This window comes from Sminthopsis crassicaudata, chromosome 2 (genome assembly GCF_048593235.1).
Source record: "Sminthopsis crassicaudata isolate SCR6 chromosome 2, ASM4859323v1, whole genome shotgun sequence".
NCBI lineage: Eukaryota > Metazoa > Chordata > Mammalia > Dasyuromorphia > Dasyuridae > Sminthopsis > Sminthopsis crassicaudata.
This window is the reverse complement of record NC_133618.1, coordinates 594015564-594036479: the sequence shown is the minus strand read 5'-3', so window position 1 is coordinate 594036479 and position 20916 is coordinate 594015564. Positions and strand designations below refer to the sequence as shown.

The 20916-nt window shown below is 33.1% G+C and overlaps 1 protein-coding gene across 3 annotated transcripts in view; it reads left to right on the top strand.

The window, feature by feature from the left end:
- SHTN1 (shootin 1) overlaps positions 1-20916 on the top strand; it is a 106245-nt gene that overhangs the window by 17518 nt on the left and 67811 nt on the right. For all 3 annotated transcript variants that reach the window (XM_074295703.1, XM_074295705.1, XM_074295702.1), the window contains exons 3-4: positions 12530-12590; positions 18000-18094. In XM_074295703.1, coding sequence (XP_074151804.1) covers positions 12530-12590; positions 18000-18094 — 156 coding nt within the window. The remainder of the gene's footprint in view (positions 1-12529; positions 12591-17999; positions 18095-20916) is intronic.

The window sequence follows — 20916 nt, the reverse complement described above, 5'->3', positions numbered from 1 at the left end:
CAGGCATTTGACACTTACTGGCTGTGGTGACCCTGGGAAAATCACTTGACCCAATTTCTTGTCCTTCCTCCCCCCAAAAAAAGATTATAGAGTGAGGATGATGATAAGAACAATATTCCTTGGAAGAAGGGCCACTGCTTCATTAGAGATAGAAGTGTAGGAGGAGATATTGAGTGATGATGTCATAGAGATATGAGATGAGAATAAGCAGTTCTTGGCACATAGTCTCCGTTTTAAAAAATGAAGTATCAGGTAAAGTCTCCAACTTGGAAGTGGGTGTGCTATGGGAGGTTTTAGGAGAAACAAGAAAAGTTGTACTGTAATGAGTATGGTGGAGTAGAGGTATCAGACTCACAGGCAGCCACAAAATTCTTGAGTTTTTCTGAGTCATGGTCTAGCACTTTATCCACTATGCTGTCTTTCTACTCTGTAGTTTTTCTTTTTTTTTTTCCAAGTTTTTTTTAAATGATCTTCAGTTCCTTCACCCAATACTTTGTCAGGATCTTAGGATAAGATGACTATAAACATAGATAATATTTTTGTGGTGTTTCCTCTTCTCATTCACTTGTGGGCTTGGATCTGAGCCTTGAGAAGAGTGAAATCTTTGATAAATATTTATTGAATAAATGAATTAATGAATGGGGATCAGTCATAAGTGATCCTTACATTGTCTTGTACTGGCATCTATTTATAGTTATGTCTTGGATATCCAACTATACTTTATAAACCTCTTAAAATAGAAATCATACCTTCTACTGCTTCTGTTTTTCCAGTCCCTAATGCAGTATTTTGTATCTGAGTATTGGTGTCATAAATTTAGAGTTAGAAAGGACCACTGAGGTCTTCTAGCCCAACTTTCACATTCTATAGAGGAGCTATTCAAAACCACAGAGATTATTAGATTTGCCCAAGATTTCACAGATTGTATAGGATGGTTATCCTGTTAGAGACTTTCCTTCTCTTTGCCTGTGGCAAAGCTGGCCTTTTATATTTACTCTCCTCTGGAATTACCTTGTGCCTAGCCCACTCAGCACTGCATAGGTGGATCTGCAGAAGGGAGACACCTGGAGTTAGTCCTGTGTCCTAAGAAAATATCTAAGACACAATCTCCTGCCTCAGAGGCCAAGTCCCTTTTTCACCTCCTGGGTCCACCCTACTAGCTGACATGGCATACATGGTAATTCTCAGAAGGAAGTCTCTAATAATCCTCGATAGTATGCAGTGAGTAACTTAGGTCTTCATTCTAATCCACTACGTTTCCAGTGTACCATGATGCCTCTACATGAAATTTAAACAAAATAAGACCTGGTTATTATAGTAGTACTTTAAATGAAACACCTGTTCAGAAAACTCTGACTTTATAGGTAAAGCATAGCAAAGGAGCATATGATTGACAGTAGAGCTAATTTACCTCAGGCCATTAACTATTTACATATTTCACTATTTGGAGTATGTCAGCTTTTATCATATCCATGTATAGTATATGTTATTGATCTTTTCTGTTCTAGTTCTTTAAAACTATTAATAGAAATGAGAAGAAAGGATAGAGAGCAACCTGGTTGGTTGGGTATAACAAAGTAGAGTGGTTTCAAGTTCCCAATGTACTATTTATCAGTCTCTGTTAAAAGACAGGCCATTTTATTGTTATGGATCTTTACCCAAAGGAGGAAGTGTATACCTATGGAAAGAAACATGTGATAAAAGCCTTTTATCCAGACTAGAAAGAGTAAAAGCAGCTTTAGTTCTAGTGGTGGCAAATGCAGAACCCCATTCTCTGAGCAAAGCAATTTTCTTATGCCTGGGACTCTCAATTAACAATATGCCAAAGACATTTAATTTCAATTATCAGGGATAGGGAAGACAAAATAGCTCCCCTTCACCATTTTTTTATCATGTACTTGAATATGGGGATAATTTTTATTTTGGGGAACAGAAAAGGAAACTCAGATTCCTTTTTGTTTGTCTCTTTTTAGATAAATGATTGGGAAAAAACATTTTACTATGCTCCAGGCACTTACATAGATATTGGTGAAGCAAATGCAAAACTGAAATATTTCCCACTATCAAAAAACTTGTAATTTTTTTCCATTTTATTTTGCTTTTTAATTAACAGGAACTCAATATATATCCCTCTTATTCCCACATTTAACATAAAAGAAATAAATAAAAAATCTTTGTAACAATTATGCCATAGTCAAACAACAAAAATTCCTAGGTTATTCATGTTCAGAAATATTTATCTCATTCTGTATCTTGAATCTATTGCTTCTTTGTCAGAACATGAGTCTTCATTGGTTTTCTCAATCATGGTTGGTCATTGCATTTGTAACCAATTAAAAAAATAATAATAGCTTTTTTATTTTTAAAAAATAAACATAGTTTTCAGCACTCACTCTTGTAAAACTTTGTTTCCAAACTATTCTCCCTCTTCCCCACCTTCCCCTCCCCCAATAGAAAGTAATACAATATAGGCTAACCATGTGCAACTCTTCTAACCATATTTTCACATTTATTATACTTCACAAGAAAAATCAGATCAAAAGGGGGAAAATGACAAAGAAAAAAAAAGCAAGCAAACAACAACAAAAAGGTGAAAATATTATGTTATCTACATTCATTCTCCATAGTCCTCTTTCTGAATGCAGATAGCTCTCTCCATCACAAATCTATTGGAATTGGCCTGAATTATCTCATTGCAGAAAAGAATCATGTCTATCACAGTTAATCATCACATAATCTTGTTGCAGTGTACAATGTCCTCTTGGTTCTACTCACTTCACTTAGCATCTTTTCGTATAAGTCTCTCCAGGCCTTTCTGAAATCAGCCTGCTGACCATTTATTACAGAATAATGTATGTGTATGTATATGCATATATATGTATTGATGTTTTTGTATGTATGTAAATCAGTCTAAGAGAGGAAGAATTTTAGAGTTTATAACCAAAACAGAAACAATTGCTATTTATATTCACTTTGAGTCAATCCAGGCTCAATCAGTGAGCTTGGCCTGGGATCTTTCATTGATTAATCAATGAGATCCAGAGTGATCTGGATATAAGGCTTGGTTCTATATCTTGCAAACTATCTGAGATGAAAATTTTCATTTCTTTGGGCAAAGCATCATTAGGTAAGGGTTTGTAGACAGAGGGAAAGTAAAGGAAAGAACAAAGAAAAGATTCTAGACAGAATTATGTGATTTGAAAAGAGTAGTGACTTATCCATCTTTGGATTTCTGATCCAAATTCATTTACATTGTGTGTCCAGAATATATATACTGATAAACGAGAGTGTTAACAGACATCCTTGATAGTGAGTTGGCCTCAGCATCAGTTGAAAAAATTACTGATATGAATCTCTTGTTGCTGTTTGTTTTTTAATGCCAGAGGAATGAAACTTGTAGATAAGATGGAAGAAATACTTATAATATCTTAAGTTGGACTTTCTTTCTATTTGATATTCTTACCAAGAAGTTATGAAAATGTCAAAAGACCGTATGTTGATTCAGTCAGTATATACTTATTCAATTCCTACTATGTACCAGGCACAGTGCTAAGTACTGAGGATACAAAGAAAGTCAAAAAACAATTTCTGCCCTCAAGGAGCTCAGAGTGTAAAGGTAGAGATGACAAGCAAACAAATATATAAAACAAGCTATGTATAAATGCCTTCTCATCTTAATATGCCTCCTATCTATATCTGTCCATAAGTCTTCCATAGATGTTTCCCAATGGACTAGATACTTTATTCTAGTTCTTTTAATATTTTATGGGTATTGGTATTATTCTTGGGCTATCTCTCTGTAATGCCTCAATCCTATTATAAGAGATCTCCTTTTATGTGTGTGTATATATATATGTGTGTGTATATATATATATGTGTGTGTATATATATATATATATATATATATATATATATATATATACATCTTCAATGATGTCCAAGAGAGTTGGTGTAAGAGACAAGTCATTTTAGCAGTCTTCAGCAGTCTACTTTACCATTCTCTCTCTCTCTCTCTCTCTCTCTCTCTCTCTCTCTCTCTCTCTCTCTCTCTCTCTCTCTCTCTCTCTCTCTCTCTAACTTTTTCCATTTCTGTTTAGATCTCTGATAGTCTTGATTTTTTTTACATTGTGTCATTTCCATGATTTGTAGGCATATAACATCATTGGGATTTTGTGGTAGCAAATAATTCAGAATTATTGAAAGCAGTTCTTTCACAGTTTCACAAATATTGTTTAGCCATTTCACCACCTCTATAGCTATCTCTGAGCTATATTAATTTGCAGTGCCTGCTTAATGTATTTGTATTGATAAAACAAATGAATAAGGAATCCTGAATTGGGAATCAGGATCAGAGTCTTCCAGACTATATATATGTATATTCTGGACATGGATTCTGGACATGGACTTCTGTAGAGGCTCTCTAAGAATATAAACTGCATTTAGTGTATAATCTAATCTGCATTAGTATTTGCTTTCCTTATTCAGAATTCTCTACATAAATGAAGTCACAAGTCCAAAAAATAACTCCCAAGTAACAACACCCAAATTTTCATTCACTTGGCTGCTTATTCAACTGCATTCCATAATTTGTGAAATACACATGCTTCATATACTTAGTTTTTCTTGTTCAGGTCACTAAGCTCACCTCTTTTAGTGATTATGGATTATTAAAGAAGTGTTATTCCATTACTGGCTTAACTCCATCTAAGAAAAGTAATACTAAGACAATCTCACTATTTATTTAAAATATTAATCTTCTATTTATAATTTGCTCAGGACAAACACCATGACTCTGAATATCTTGAATGAGCAGACATCTCCCTGGACAATACCTTTTTTGATGTTGATACTCCTATCACTGACCAGTTATTTCTGTCATCGCATCTTTCAGGGATTCTTGTGTAATCCTAACATATGTTTGTGAGATATCTTGTCCAAGGAGATCCCAAGGGAATTTTTATTCCCCCAGTGTAAGTTGTTTTCATAATCAACATACATTTAACACAACAGAGGGTGTCATTTTTGTCTGGCTTTAGAATATCATTTTGGGAAGCCTGTTGTTTGGCTCTCTTTAATATTTTCCATTGAAGATAGTCTTGTTTGGAGCTTCGACTATTTCCTAAATTTCATAAAGATTTCATAGCGATTGAAAACTTAACATTGTCATTAAAATTTCCATAGAATTAGGAAGGTAAATCTTATGCTTTAGATAATATAAAACTAAGCATAAAACAGTCTCAAGCAATGTGACATAGCATAAAGAGTGCTAATCTTAGAGTCACAAAGATCTATATTTGAATTCTGTACCTGAGGCTCCTTAGCTTTGTGGTCGTTAGCAAGAAATATGGGCTTTCAGATCCTCAGTTTTCTTATCTGTAAGATGGAGGTAATTATACTGTTGTTACCTACCTCAGGATTATCTGTGAGAAACAATTTATTAAATTTAAAGGAATATATAAACATGAATAATTATGTATCAATATTATAACTATATAATCTCATAAAAAATTCTAAAGGTAAACGCCAATGACTTTTTGATTGATTTTGAATGATTTGTTTGGTTGTCACACTCTCTTAGCCTGCCTAACTGGGATTTGACTTGAATTTTGTTTTCGTCAATAACTTTGAGGTTGGAATCAGTATATGGTCATTAAGTTTGCATAAGACACCAATTCAGAAAGGTAAGATTAAAATTTAATTTGAGATATTGAAACAGCACAAAAACCACAACTAGAACTTGAGAGTATGAATCTTTCATCCATAAAATATTATGGTTAAAATGGAATTGTTTCACTAACATATGGCCAAGGATTGGGGGGGACAGTGAAAATCAATATACCCCTCTGTTCTATTTCTCAAGTTGGAGATTGTTACTGTTACTTTGGAAAATGGATGGATCTGTCATGTTGAATTCAATAGAAACTTTGTTAATTACCTTCTTTCACTTTTGAAAAACAGTGGATTGATTAAATAGCCTATCAACCAAATAAATGCTTTATTTTGTCATTGCTTACATCACTACACTTGTGTCATCAACATGTTTCATTGGCCAACTATTCTGCCAAACAATTGAAGACACACTTTAAAGTATTGAGCAAGGACTGTATCATAAATAATTGTGATTTGGATTTTGCTTTTTTTTTTCCTATGTGAAAGAAAACATAAGGGGTGTGTGTGTGTGTGTGTATGTGTGTGTGGGTTGGGGGAGGGGTATCCTATCCAAACCAAATTGTAATCATCTTCAGATTTCTTAATAAAAAAGAGAGAACAAATTCTGATGATGATTTCCTTAAAAAATGAAAAATATTTTAGAGGTAGTTTTTGAAATGAGTAAATATCTGAGTGTTTGTAATAGAAGTAGTTATGGTGATATACTGTAGCAACACATTCATGGTTTTTGTCACCTTGCCAGAAGCCATGAATGAAAAGGGAGAGAAGCACATACTTTCCAAGACTTATATTTCAAGAAGCTAGCCATATGATACTGTCTGTGTATTGGTTGAGTTGTGTATTGTTAAACATTTCCTCCTCTTGTATAATTTTCAGGAGTAAAGATTCTAAAGTATTTTATTTTAAAGGATTCAATAAAAAATCATTTTAAAAAGCAAGATATGCATCTATTGTGCTAACTGTTCATGCATAATACATCCATATACATGCAATTTCTTTGAGATGGAATAGCAAGTGGTTGTGCCAGGGAAAAAAAAAAGTAATTACTTAGCAGTTTGAAAGTGAAAATGAGTCTCTTATTAACAGCAATCTATCCAGAAACAAAGAACAAGGATCTCTGTTCTGATGACATGTGTTTCCATCTCACACACAATAAATACCTAGAATTTGGAGAATGCAGTAAGACAGCTTTAGGGTAGTTCCAACTTCTTATTGCTGTTAAAACTGGAGTGAAACAAAGAACTTCAAAAACATTTGGAGAGAGAAAAGGGAGATTAGAATTTCTTGCAAATTGAAAGTTTAATTTATCGTATGCTCTGAACATGTTTGTAGGAATTTGTATAACAATTTATAAATTGTAGCTGAAGTCCAGTCTGAGTTATACAAATGAAGCAGTAAAATAGTAGTTTTATTGAAAAATAACTGGAGGCAACTTACTCTATATTAGGGAAATATGTATAAATTCTCATTATATGCATACTTTTTGCATTAATGTGAAAAAGATACATATTAGAACACATAGGCTCTTCCTTTAAGAGAAAAATAAATGAAAATGTCTTAGAGTAGGGAGGGAGGAAAATGGGAAAATAGGATCACATAAAACATTTTAAAAATAAATACTCATTTAGATGCCAAATGCAATCATCTGTCAGTTTTCCATATTGAGATTAATTAAGAGGCAGCAATAGTTTACTGAAAAGAACATTGTACTAAGTTTCAGAGGGTCTGGCTTTAGTAGCATAATCTTGGATCTCAGCTTTCTCATCTGTTAGACTGAGTAATAAACTTGTAGCTATCTACTTCATAAGATTAAGGAATGCATATGGAAGACTAATTTGCACATATATATCACCTTGTGGCTATTGGAACATTTATAATCACAGAACCAAAGCTTAAATTTAATATGCTATGATTACTAGTTGCATGCTTTTAGGGAAGGCATGTCCCTTCTCTGGGCTAGTTTTTTTCATCTGTAAAAAAAGGGAGTTGAACTCAATGATTTTTATGGTTCATACCATTCTTACAATTGTAGTCCTTAGATTATTTTTGTCTATTTCTTGATCCGTATTTTTAAACCTGTATATGGATACATATATACATATGTGTGTATTTTTTCAGTTGTATACAGACTGTAGACATTCTTTCACTCTGTCATATGTTTCATTGTTTCACTGTTGATGCAGATAATTCAAAGTTGATCGTAATTTAAGATCATATTAATGGCGAAGGGCCTGTACAAGACATCTCTGGGTGTTGCAGCTTCATACTGTGGAGTCCTTTTTTGTAAACATGACTATCCAAACCCAGAAATTCAGGTTCAGGATCAGAAGCCAGGTATCTCCCTGGATGAGGTTCAAGGAAGAGATTTGGAAAATAGCCAGAGGCTCCTCTATGAAAGGCTTTCAAAACTCACAAGGCCAACCATGGATCAATTTGCCACTTCATAAAGAGCCAAAATAGAGACGATAGAGCAGGCGTAATATTATCCAGGTTGCTTAAACTAGCCAGCAATCATGCTGCTATGTTCCATGTGAGTTGTAAGCAACAGAGAATCATTGGGAATTACAATTAAGCAACATGGTCCCGAGAACATCTGTTGCTATTGCGAGGTCTTTGCGGGCAATTCTTACACAAAAAGGGAGCAGTTTATATAAATGGTGCAGCTGGGATGGGGGTGGGTTCTTTGACTGTGTGATTTAGTGTAATATAACTGAAGATACAATATTGCACCTAAAAGACCTATAATATTTTTTAACATTCCTCTTCTTTTCTAGTTGAGTGAAAAAGAACAATCTTTTTCAGGACTTACCTAAAATAATGCATATACATTAGTTGGTCATTGGGACCCTTGCTCAGAATGGACACATCCTTTACATTGGATTTTGTTCCATCTTGTGATAAGTAAAGCTACATTTGCTGCTCTTGTACATTTTTTTTTCTTTTCAATATCCATAGCAGATGGTAGATTCTGTGGCTGCCAGTTCTCTCATAAAGCAGTTGCAGAAAATAGAAGCCACAGACACATGAAGACCTTTGGTATTACACAGCTGTAGGTTTGCAGACTGCTAGAGAATCTGCTATTCATGAAGGCAGGGATTACACAAAAACTGTGCTTGTAGAGATTGGTCACCTGGGTTTTTTGTCTTTGTTGTTTTTTTTTGTTTTGTTTGTTTGTTTGTTTTTTAAGTCTGGACCACACTGGCCTGGACTGTGCTAGAGGCTTTCTATCTAATCCTTTTGGGAGGAAATTAAGACTTGATGTGAGCAGATTTTAGTAATGGAATCTTTAACATCTGGACTGTTGATGAGCCACCATCTGAGATTGGCATTGGCAGAAAGTTACTGGTTGACAGTTATTTGATGGCCTGTGTGGTCTTTGTTTAGGTGTGAATAGAATGCTGTCCCTATTCAATGTTTTTGCTGCTACTGGCAGTCCCAGTGGAGGGGACTGAGGGTTTGATTAAAATTGAAAATGAATTGTCCTCTCATGCTTTTGGGAAGCTCTTTGAGAGTAGAGGGAAATAGACAAACTGGAGAGAAACTCCTCTTACTTTTAATGTCTCTAGATGAATTTCCTCCTACTCCCTCTTTGGTAAAATGATCTGTTTAATTTCTTCTGGTTTGAGAAATTCAGAAATATGAAATTTACTCAAAACTTCAAGTAATTATACTTGAAGAAATCATTAACTGGAAATATGAATCAAATCATCATGTTGATATTAACCCTTACTCTATTCATCAAGTTGTCATACTGTTGATTTACCCAAAAGAAATAGAAATCCTGATTCTTGTCCTCAGGGAACTTCCATTTCATTTGGAAGATGTAAGACATACCTAAAAATGCCTAGAACATAACATAAAACAGTCTACAATCAAATGGTAATCCAGAAAAGCCCAATTTTGTGCTTTTTAGATTATAAATATAGCATAAAATTAAATGGCAACTGAAGATTGTATCATATGATTATACTTGCTAATGATTAAATGATATTCTCCATTCTAATTTAGGAAAGTATTCTGGTGACTAGAAAATCATTAGTGGTGGAAATAAAATTTATTCACAATCTTGTTCATATATGATTAAGCACTTGTAAATGAGTCATTATCAGTTAAATCAGAAATAATAGATATACCAGAATAAACCAAATAAGATTTGTAAAACTATATATAACTTTTTAGAAGTTTCTATGGATACTCTTTGAGGGAGGAAAAAATCAAATACTTCCATTTATTTGAAATACTCTTACTAGTTTGAAATTTTAGCATATCTAAAAGACTTAATATATTTGTCTAGCTTGCAAAGAATGTTAATCTCTAACTAAAAGTATCAAATATACTTTATTATGATACCTTGCTTATTCAATATCATTGAAAAGTGAATTATACATAAATGATTTTTCTAGATAATTTATAATTCTAGATAATTAGCCTCTTAATCATTGAAAATTTTACATTTTAGCTATTTTAATGGAAATATTTCTAAAATACACACTCCCTATCTTAAATAAAAAGAATATACTAAGCATGGAATATTTAAAGATGGATATCACCCAGAAGGCAGTGGTACATGGTGAATGTAAAAGAGTTGCAACATATAATCAAAGAGGAATTTTCAAAGGATAGGAGTAAAAGATTTTTATCAAGAAATTATATGATAGGTCATCATAATGAATATCAATTTATATATGGTACTAGTTAGTCCAAAAAGACTCATACCATGACTGACTTCCCACTTTAATGATAAACTTTTAGATAAGTATATTTCCCAGAGGCACATGTGAAACACTGCAGTGTGAATCTTAGGGTTGGCTTTGTAAACTCATATATCATGAAAATGCTCTTGGCAATCCCAAGAAGGAAGCCAGTCCACAATAGGGATGTCATATGTATGAAGAAATCAGCAGCCTGAGGAGATCTGTTGGTTATTTGTGGCCCTGCAGCCTCATAGTTAGTACAGATAGGTATATATTAGAATAGGGAAAGCCCTGAAATTGGAGATATAGAGCCTTAAATTCAAATCCTGACTCTATGACTTTAATATCTATGAAACATTTGTCAACTTACCTAATTACCTCTCTGGTCTCATTTTCCTCATAATGATGAGGGGGTTGAAATCAATGACTTATAAGGTTAATTTATTTCTAGAGCTAGGATTTGGGACATTCTAGTTCAAAGCTTACACCAACCAAGTCTATTTCTGCTCTATTAGCATCTCAGAAGTAGATATTTAATACATTTACTCATAAAGAACAGATCCATATGCCTAAAAGTGAAAGAAAAAAGACCTTTTTTGTGGAAGAATATAATTGTGTAAAAGTTCATACAGAATGTCCACAAGAGAAGCCATCCATCAGGATTATTGCCTTAGAATCATAAATAATATAAGACAGAAGGTTAGAAATATGCAGGACATAGTACCAATAACATAAAACAGCACCTGTCAATGGAGAATTTAGAATAAGGACTATTCCATTTTTGTCTTTGTATCTCATATGTTGGACAGAGTTCCTGGTATACAATGGCGTACAAATAAGAGCATTTAATAAGTTCTTGTTAATTGATGGAGTGAAGTACCTCTTCCTGGTGTGTGCGTTGATGAGAGAGGCAATAGGGCATAGTAGATAAAGTGCTGAAATGGAAGTTGGGAAGACTGAGTTCCAAATTCTGTTTTTCATAGCTTTGTGTTAGTGAACAAATCACATAATCTTTCAGAGTCTCAGTTTCCTTATTTTTGGAATGGGGATAATAATGCCTGTGATAATCTACTTCACAAGGTTGTTGTGAGTCTCAAAAGAGGCAATGCATATAAAATACTTTATAAATTTTAAAGTGTTTTATAAATACCAGTTGTGATGTGACTTGTGAGGGCATAGGGATCAACCCCAAGACCTGAAAAGAAACTACTTTGGAGAATTTGTTTATCTGTAATCCTGATTGGCGTTTATTTAGTAATCTAACCATGCTTCACTCCCTAGTCATCTTCTCATCAGTTTATTGTTTCATGTTGTTTCGCACATATTCTTACCCCTTTTGCTATTCTGAAACTAGCCAACTCTATTATCAATCTACTCCTTTTACAACCCTACCTCCCATTGTTATAGCTTTGCAACTAAATATCACTTTATGGTTACTACTCCTTTATATGAGTTGTCTTTCCTTATTAAAATTTAAGCTCCATGAAGACAGGGCCTTTGTTTTTGTATTTGTATCCTTAGCATAGAGCTTGACACATGGTAAAAGCTTAAGCAATATATTTTCATTTATTTATTCACCAATTGTCCTTTGTATAAGCTTCAGTGGGCCAGTTAGCACATCTGATCCTGGAGGAGACAGCTGAATTCATAGCTTATTAAAACTCTACCTGACCTACATGACTACATGGGAGAAGAAGGGGGTTGACCAATGCCCATGACAGCTACTACATTAATTGAAGCTACTATTGTACAGCAGAAGAGTTGTGTTAAAGATTGATTTTTTTTAGCATGAATATGTTATATGGAAATATAATTGAATAGATAGTTGGAATAAAATGTCTCTGTTTTTGGAAAGTTTTAGAAAATAGCAGAATACAATGGTGGAAAAACTATTTTAGGAAATTTATTCAAGCAGTTGAGAATGACCATCACTTTTTAATTTTTTCCCCTGACAAATATTTTTTTGGAAATTTGTCTGAACATTTTATTCAGAAGTTGATTTTATAACTTGTCTATGTTTACTTAATCCCTGCCTCAAAACTTGTTGCAGTCATCTTGAAGTCTTTATTTTTAATACCCAGCATTTTTCACATATAATAAGTTTTTAATATATTTCACAGATTTGAATCAAATTAATATTCCCTTCCTCTTTTTTTCCTTTTCAGTGTGACAAAATTAAACAGGAACGGGATGAAGCTGTTAAGAAACTGGAGGAGTTTCAGAAAAGTATGTAGATATTTCAATTTCATTCATATAGTAAAACATAGCAAGTGCCTTAGCATGCTCCCTCTTGCCATGTGTCACTTGCAGAGAAATACCAGACTACTATACTGAGAGACAAGTGACTCATCTTATTTTCCATTCTATCTTTACTATCTATATCTATATAATTCATGTCTATATCAGTATCATATACTCTATATCTGCATATCTTTATTATTATCAATATCTGTATATTAGACTCTGTCTCTGTGTCTATATATAGATCCTCTCTTTCTGTTTCTGTAGATCTATATGATCTAGATTTCTATCTGTGTATATTGAACTGTCACTATACCTATATTTATATAGATCCCCTATTTCTGTATCTGTATATCTATATCATCTATTTTATATCTGTATTTAAATCTATATTTCTATCATCCATATTCATATTTTATCTGTCATCTATCTATCCATATCTATATCTACCCATAAATATATATATCTATATCCATATAAATATCTAAATACATATTAATATCTATAACTATCATTTTTATTGATATTTATTTATAATAAACATATATTTGTATTTATTTATAATAAGAGATAATTTGATGTTCTTGACCCCTGAAATTCAGCTTCAGGGATATTATTTTCTTTTAAGATGATATACTTCTGCTACTACGCTTTCCTTGGACATAGAACATGAGTGAGCCACCTCTGGTCAGGTTTTAGATATGGGGAGGGAAAAATGGGGAATAAGCTGTCCAACTTCTAATGCTCTTTCCTTTAGAATCAGGGCCTACTCTGCAATCAACTGCAAATGATGCAATATAATCAGGCTCGTAGATTGTATCTTGAAGTGTGTTCTCCCAGTAATTGTTGCAATAAAACATTTTATGTTTTTTATTGTTAAAATCAGTAAAATCTATCAATTTAGTTAAATTTAAATAGGGCTGGGTTATTTTATGGTGCCTGGCAGCAAGAAAGACAAACTGAGGAAAGTGTTGTTGATATCCCTTATTTTTTGAGGGCAATATATTGTAATGGGTGTATCTCTTATTTATGAATGTATAAATTATGATTGCTTAGGGATTCCTAGTCCCCAAACGAGACAGATTAATGTAACACTCTCACACTTGTATTGACATTATGTCATATCTGAAAGAGTTATTATGGTAGCTTTGACAATATCTCTTATAATGTGTTAGAATTATTGATGTACAGTTGACTTCATGATATATGCAATGGATATACTTCAGGTTTTTGTACTTGAATTTATTGCTACTTTGAGGGGAAAAGTGACAATAGGGATCATGACCTCCACATTAACTGGTGTTGTGACTTTACATATTTTTTCACCCCAGCTGCCATTTTCCTCATTCCTCTTTTTTTGCTTTCTCACCTAATCTGAATAAAGAGTCAGCATAAAGATGGATGTTTTCACCTGAAATTATCACTTTCTTTGAGGAAACTAGCCTTAGTAAAGTTTTTGGTTTTGTGTTTAATATTTGGTGTATTCTAAATTTTTAAGTTTGAAAGGTTAATTCAGGTCAAATGTTTGGTAAACTGTGTAGAGGAGTTGTTAAAATAGTTATTATAGGTTAAACTTGCCAGTAATTGAATATTGTTTGGCATAGCTTTTGAGAACCACGGTCAATGGTGTAATACTTTAGAAAACTTTCCAATGGTATATTTACCTTGACTACATTTTTCATAGGCTGCCATCAGGCAATATTATGCACATATTTTGTTTCAATACTAGTGCCGTTTTATCCTATTCAAGCATCTCTCATCCTAATGATCACTGCAGACCAAAAGAACACTAAGATAGACCTATGATAGATGACTAATATCATCATATTCATGAAATTCCTTATAATTAATTTTTAAAAGATGTCTTGTGGACTGAAACCTGATTCCCTTTGGGCCTGCTCTGTTTAGAACTAAAATTCACACTTATTTTTGTGGATACATATTAGTTTTTATAGCTTCTTTATATCATGTTTTGTGATGTTGGATAAGAATGATAGCATGTGCTATTTAAACATGCATAGGCCTTGCCTATGTTCCATTAACTGAGAGAAGTTTTTTCTCAAGAAAATATCTCTAATCCATGGTTTTACTTTCCAATGGGAATATACTCTTGACTTCTTTTCACAATAAAAACAACAACAATCTGAGAAAAATTAGCTTAAAATTTCAGGAGAATAAGAGAATTATCTGTTTAATAGATAAACATGATTGTGATTGGATCTTTGCTGACAAACATTAATAGATATGCTTATAACTTATTATAACTGGTTAAAATTTATAACTGCTTAAACATAACTGCTTAAAACTAGTTTGGAAAAAAATATTAGTTAACCTCTAAGGTAGACCTCTTAGCCTGATATCTATGACATTTAAAATATATATTTTGATAATTATATTTTAGTATAATTGGTATCCTTGTAATTCTATTTTATAAATTCAAAAATATTATTTTGAGAAGAGAGCTAGAGGTTTCATCAGATTTCTAAAAAGATTCATGATACCAAAAAAAAAAAAAAAAAAAAAAAAAGATTAAGAACTCCCAATCTAGGTAGAGGATTTTGTTTCCATCTATCCCAAATATATAAAAATCTCATGAATGTGATTGCAATGCAGCTTGAACTAGGCTTTTTCATACCCATTGGATCATAAAGTTAAGAGATCAGTTAGGTTCTGCTAATTTAGCATATAATCCAATGAGAAAGTTTGTTGATAAGAAAAGATAAGGGTATTGCTGGAGAGGATCTGTCTTTTCCAAAAGGAAAACAAATAAACAAACAACCCAAACTTATGGTGCCTGATAAAACAGCAGACATAGAATCATGGATGGGGGGTTGGGGATGGAAAAGGGTGGAAATACCATGAGCTTGTGCTAACCAGCTAATTTATGAAATTAAATGATATAACAGCTTTTTACAAGCTGTTTAAAAAAAATAAATGTTGCTTTTTATGTGTGTTTCTACTAGGCCTAAACTTCACTACTTTGAAATGATCTACTAACTTTCCCATAAGTAAGAAGATTGTTGAATAAAAAGTCAAATTCCTGTGAAAAGTGTGGGGTGTTTATGTTTTTGTTATGATACTGGAAATACCAGATTGTGGCAGAAAATGTCAAGTAGTTAAAACTAAAAATTCAAAGTAATATTTGATGTTGTAAAATTGTATAGGTTTCTTTTCTCTTTCCTTCACATTTTTTGAAGAACATACCTTGTAAACATAGTGATAAAATGCCGGGAATATTAGGATTTTAAGGAAATAATAGAGCCTATTATTTAAACTACAATATAAAAGGCAATTATATTGATGAAGAGCTACACGGGCTTTGTGTCTGTGAATAAACTTGGCCTGTACTCAGCTTTTATTTGTTCTTCTGGCATAAACACATATTGTGTGTGATTCCAGTTTAATGGGGACCCGTTTGTATGCCAAGCAGCTGCATTTTAGGCCCTATTGCGTGATTTCATAGCTCTCTGAAAATTGGTTCTATTCAGAACAAGAGATAGAAGGGGAGGAGGGGGGTGGTGAGGAAAGGGAGGGGGGGGGCTTCAACACACAATCATTTCTTTTCAATTGGAGCCAGAAAGGTTGATGACAACATGACCATTGTGTTATAATGATAAGACCACTAAGGCATCTGTACCTCTCATCAAGGCTTTCACACAACAGCAGATACAATTTAATTCACTGCTCTGTCAGCAGTGCTGATACCATTATGCCGTCTGTCTCCACAGTTATAATCACTGTCCTCTGAGAAATGCAGTTGAAATGATCTTGAGCAGTCAAAGAAACTCGCAATTACGGCTGCCACTTCCAATGTGTCAGATTGTGTCTTATGCACTTGGTACAATTTTCACTTCCAATCCTGTTTATTTACAATGTCTACCAGTAATTACACTTAACGTGTCATTTAGTGAGGGTGCCCCTGCCAAGGGGATTGTTGGGTGCTGCTGTACCATCGAGTGGGAGTTTCTCGAAGTCAATGCCATCAGCAGCTTTTAGTCCCTGATGGGATGCAGTAGTAATGTTGATAATGCAAGTATCGTGCTCATCAAGTCATAATTAGATGCCACTCAAATGTGCCACTTGTAATAACAGTGTTGATTCATGTTTTTCTCGGTGACTGCAACTACTAATTAGTTAAGTGGTTTTTGGTTGGCCTGCATTTGCTGCAGATTATTATTACCCCTGAAAAAATGTCAAGGTTAGAGATGTTTCTGGCCACTTAGTGATGCTTTATGAATTTGAATATTAACATAATAAGAACTTTGGACAGACTTAGGAAGTAATACATTTTTGTATTTAATTTGGAGAGAAAATTTTTCCCTGAGTTTAATTATAATTGTAGGTTAATTAAGCTTAAATGAAGCAAAAGTAATCTCTAGTTGTGTGATGCAAGTCCAAGGCCTTTTGCCTAACTTTAGTAGGTTTCACACATTTGGGTGTTCCATGATTGGGTATATGACTGACAAGAGTCAATAAATCCATATATCTCCAGTTCAATTCATGACCATGCACTTTCTTTAACCCCCAAATATGGGAAAAAGATGTATTTTTTCTTCTCTGTACTCAAAAACATAATGCAAATTCAAATAACTTGGAGCATTCAAATGCCAAATTGAATAAACTGACTTAGGAAAGTAAAAAGGAGTATTTTTTAAGTAATGAGAAAGCATTAAAAAATTAAAAAGCTCTATTTTTCTTTTAACTACTAGATATATTGCAAGTTTTTGTTCTCTGTCTGATTTTGTTGACATACAGAACATTGCTACTTTGTTCTTGTGCTTTTCTCCATAGAGTTTATTACATTGCAGTAACTTCTTGGTCATGAATTCTACAAATTAAGAATGTGCGCAATAGATTTTTTTCTTGCCTTACTTAATGCTACCAATAGTCACTCCAAGATGATATGATCAATGGGTACTTAGGTTAAATTATTTCTTTTCCTAGCTCAAATCTTCTCTAAATTTTGATTAACTGACTTTCCCTCTGAATCCATCTATGATATCCTGTCAGGAACTTTGTATCATGTTTGACACTTTAGTTAAGAGAAATAGAGAAAAAAAAATAGATAGGGAGATGAGAGATTAAGAGAGAGAAAGAGAGTTCCTTTAATAAAATATTAACTAATTTTCATAATGCTTTCTAAAGGCAGTATAGTTATACATATATGGATGTAATGAGTATATTACATAGAAAGTTATAAAGTTAGTCATTTTTTTTGTTTTCCTGTTCAAATCAAAACATTTGTCAGTTTCATTGAGAAAATTTAAATTTTTCTGGTAGTAGTTAAAGAGTTGGCTAGTAATAGAATCATGACATCCATAATCATATGACATGAACCTTTGAAAACAGCTGACTAATTTTTTTAATGTCATAAACTTTTTTTCTTCATTTTAGTTTCTCACATGGTTATAGAGGAAGTAAATTTTATGCAGAACCATCTGGAAATAGAGAAGACTTGTCGAGAAAGTGCTGAAGCTCTTGCAACAAAGGTGAGAATATTTAGAGGTAATTAACCTGACCTTTTCTTTCTTAAAGAATTGCTTCTTTCCCTTTATAACTGCATCTCTCTCTCTCTTTCTCTGTTTCTGTTTTTCTCCCTCTGTTTCTCCCTCTCTCTCTCTCTCTCTGTTTCTGTTTCTCTCTCTCTGTTTCTCTCTCCTCTCTCTCTCTCTTTCTGTTTCTTTCTCTCTCTGTTTCTCTTTCTCTCTTTGTGTCTGTCTCTCTGGTCTCTCTCTGTCTTTGTGTCTCTCTCTATCTGTCTCTCCTCTTCTCTTTTCCTCTCTTCTCCTCCTGTCTCTCTCTCTCCTCTCTCATCAAATTACACCTGTTCGTTCATGAGAGAAGCTTGATATAGTTTAAAAATAATGAAAATGATGATACAGATATCTTCTATAAAGACACAAACAACTTTGGACTTTGATTGTAGGAAGAGCTGCCTTTGAGTATGTTTCAGCCTTTGTTTGTTGATGAAGACATAGAGTTCCATAACAGTCTGTTGAACATTACTTTCATATGTGTATGCATTTGGGTTAAATGATGAACAAGTTTAAAATCAACCTGGTGTGACATAAAAGAATAATGAGCATTTCGTGTTTGAATTAAATGAAAAAGTCAGTCAAAACATTCCATTTCAGGTGATTGTTTATGAAAGCAAACGGAGGACATGCTAAAGGTGACCTCCAATGCTCTACTGATTGCTTCTAGCTGATGAATTTACCAAGTGTGTAATTTTCTATATTCCATCTCATCAAAAGTACATTATTATTAAAGAATGTTTTTATCTCTGTCTTATGTATTTTGGGTTGGGTAAAATGCATCTGAGCCACTTCATCAGAAAATGGATTACAGCAATTTTCAACCAAATTTCATTAGCAATGCTGGCTGTGCTTCTTTCTTTCTTTTTTTTTTCCTCTCTGTCTCCCCCTCCTCCAAAAGTACATCTTTGGATGTGAAAGAAATCCTACCAGCTAGAAATCTCGTTAATTTAGATGCATTAGCAATGTATTTCCTGGAGGTATTTAATTAATTGTTTGTATAAGGACACTACATTAGAATTCATAAGATATTTAATCAGAGCCTAACTAAGCAAATGAATTTGTGTACATAAACTTGTGCTCTTCTGATACTTTGTCATCAAGTATTAGTTTTACTAGCCCATAGCATTAAAAAAAAAATCTGTCATTCCATCATGTTACTTTGTCTAACATGATTGGAACCTATTAGTGTAAGAATTGCCTCCCTGAAGAAAAAAAAAAAAAAGAATTCCCTCCCTGTTTCCTTTTTTTTGGAACATGGAACCAAAAGAGGAAAGATCCATTCATAGCACAGTGCCTTCTTGAAAATTACTGATATCAAAAATATGGAGAAGTTTTTCACTTTTTTTTCCAGATTAACAAGTATGATAGTTTCAGACATACATTACATAGAAAATACTGTCTTCAGAGTATAGAGAAAAGTCACAAGGATGTATAATCTAAGAGTTAAAAGGAATCTCAAAGTTCATCAAGTCTAAATTTTACTTGTAATGTGAATACTTATATCACATCTTCAATAAAATGGTCATTCACTTTAGAAGTATAGGTTGCCAGCCATACCTTAGTCCATCCTGGTTATACCACTAACAGGGTGTGAAATTTTAAACAAATTATTTCATCTCTCTGACTCTCAGTTTACCTGGCTGTAAATGAAGGGGTTGAACTAGCTAATGTGTGAATGTTCCTCTTAGCTCTAACATCTTATAAGCTTTAGCTTTTCATAGTAAAATCACTAGCTTAGAAGCATATGACCTGAAATTAGAAGGAAGCTCAGCGGTCACCTAGTACAGTCTCTTTCTGAAGCATGAGTCTCTCTGCAATATCCTTGATGCATAGTCATCTGACTTCTACTTTAATCCTTATGGTTTATCACTATTCTTTAAGCATCCCCTTGTGAATCTCGTGGTATCTGTTATGTTTGTTGGCATAATTTGGGTGTATGCTGAAAAAGGAGCAATTTGCTAAATGAAACTTTTGGTTTTCATACTTTAATATCATTCAACAATTTTAGGCATATTAATTGGTTAAGAAAATACAGTAACTTATGTATTAAACTCTGTAGTTCTCATTGGGATCTTTGGAAAATTGGAAATGTAAAGTTGAACATTGACTACGTGTCCTGATTGATTGCCAGTTAGATTTTATTAAATACATTTTCTAAATTTCTTAGCAAGACAATACCTTAAAAATGATTCTTAATCCTTCTAGATTATTAACAAGTTAATGACAAATAGATGTTTTATTCCTCTTATACAATTAGACATTTTAAAATTTTAGAAGAAGAAGGATGTAGAACAAGTATGCAATTGGTATAGAATAGTTTATCAGTAGTTTATTTCTTATTTTATACTTAAGTTTATCAAAAAGTTGTCCAGTACCAAAATTGTATACATGGTCATTGTGTCATAACAGTAAGAACACAGATCTTGAAGACCAGAAGAGGTAGGTCCTTGTCTTATCATTTATCAGTGGTGGGACCTTGATCAAATCAATTCAAGTGTCTGAGCCTTGGTTTCCTTATCTGTAAAATGATTATAGGAATATTTTTACTACCAGGTTCACTGTTGTAAGAAACAAATTATACAATATATGGTAATAGTTCTTATGAAAGTGCTTTTTGACAGTATGGAACTGTGTGAACCATATGATAGAAGATTTTGTTATAGTGGATTATCAGACTTATTTCTATAGTGTTATTTGTTCATATAAATAGTTTCAAATGAATAATAGCCTGTAATTAATTTATGTATATACTACTAAAAAGTTGTTATAACAAT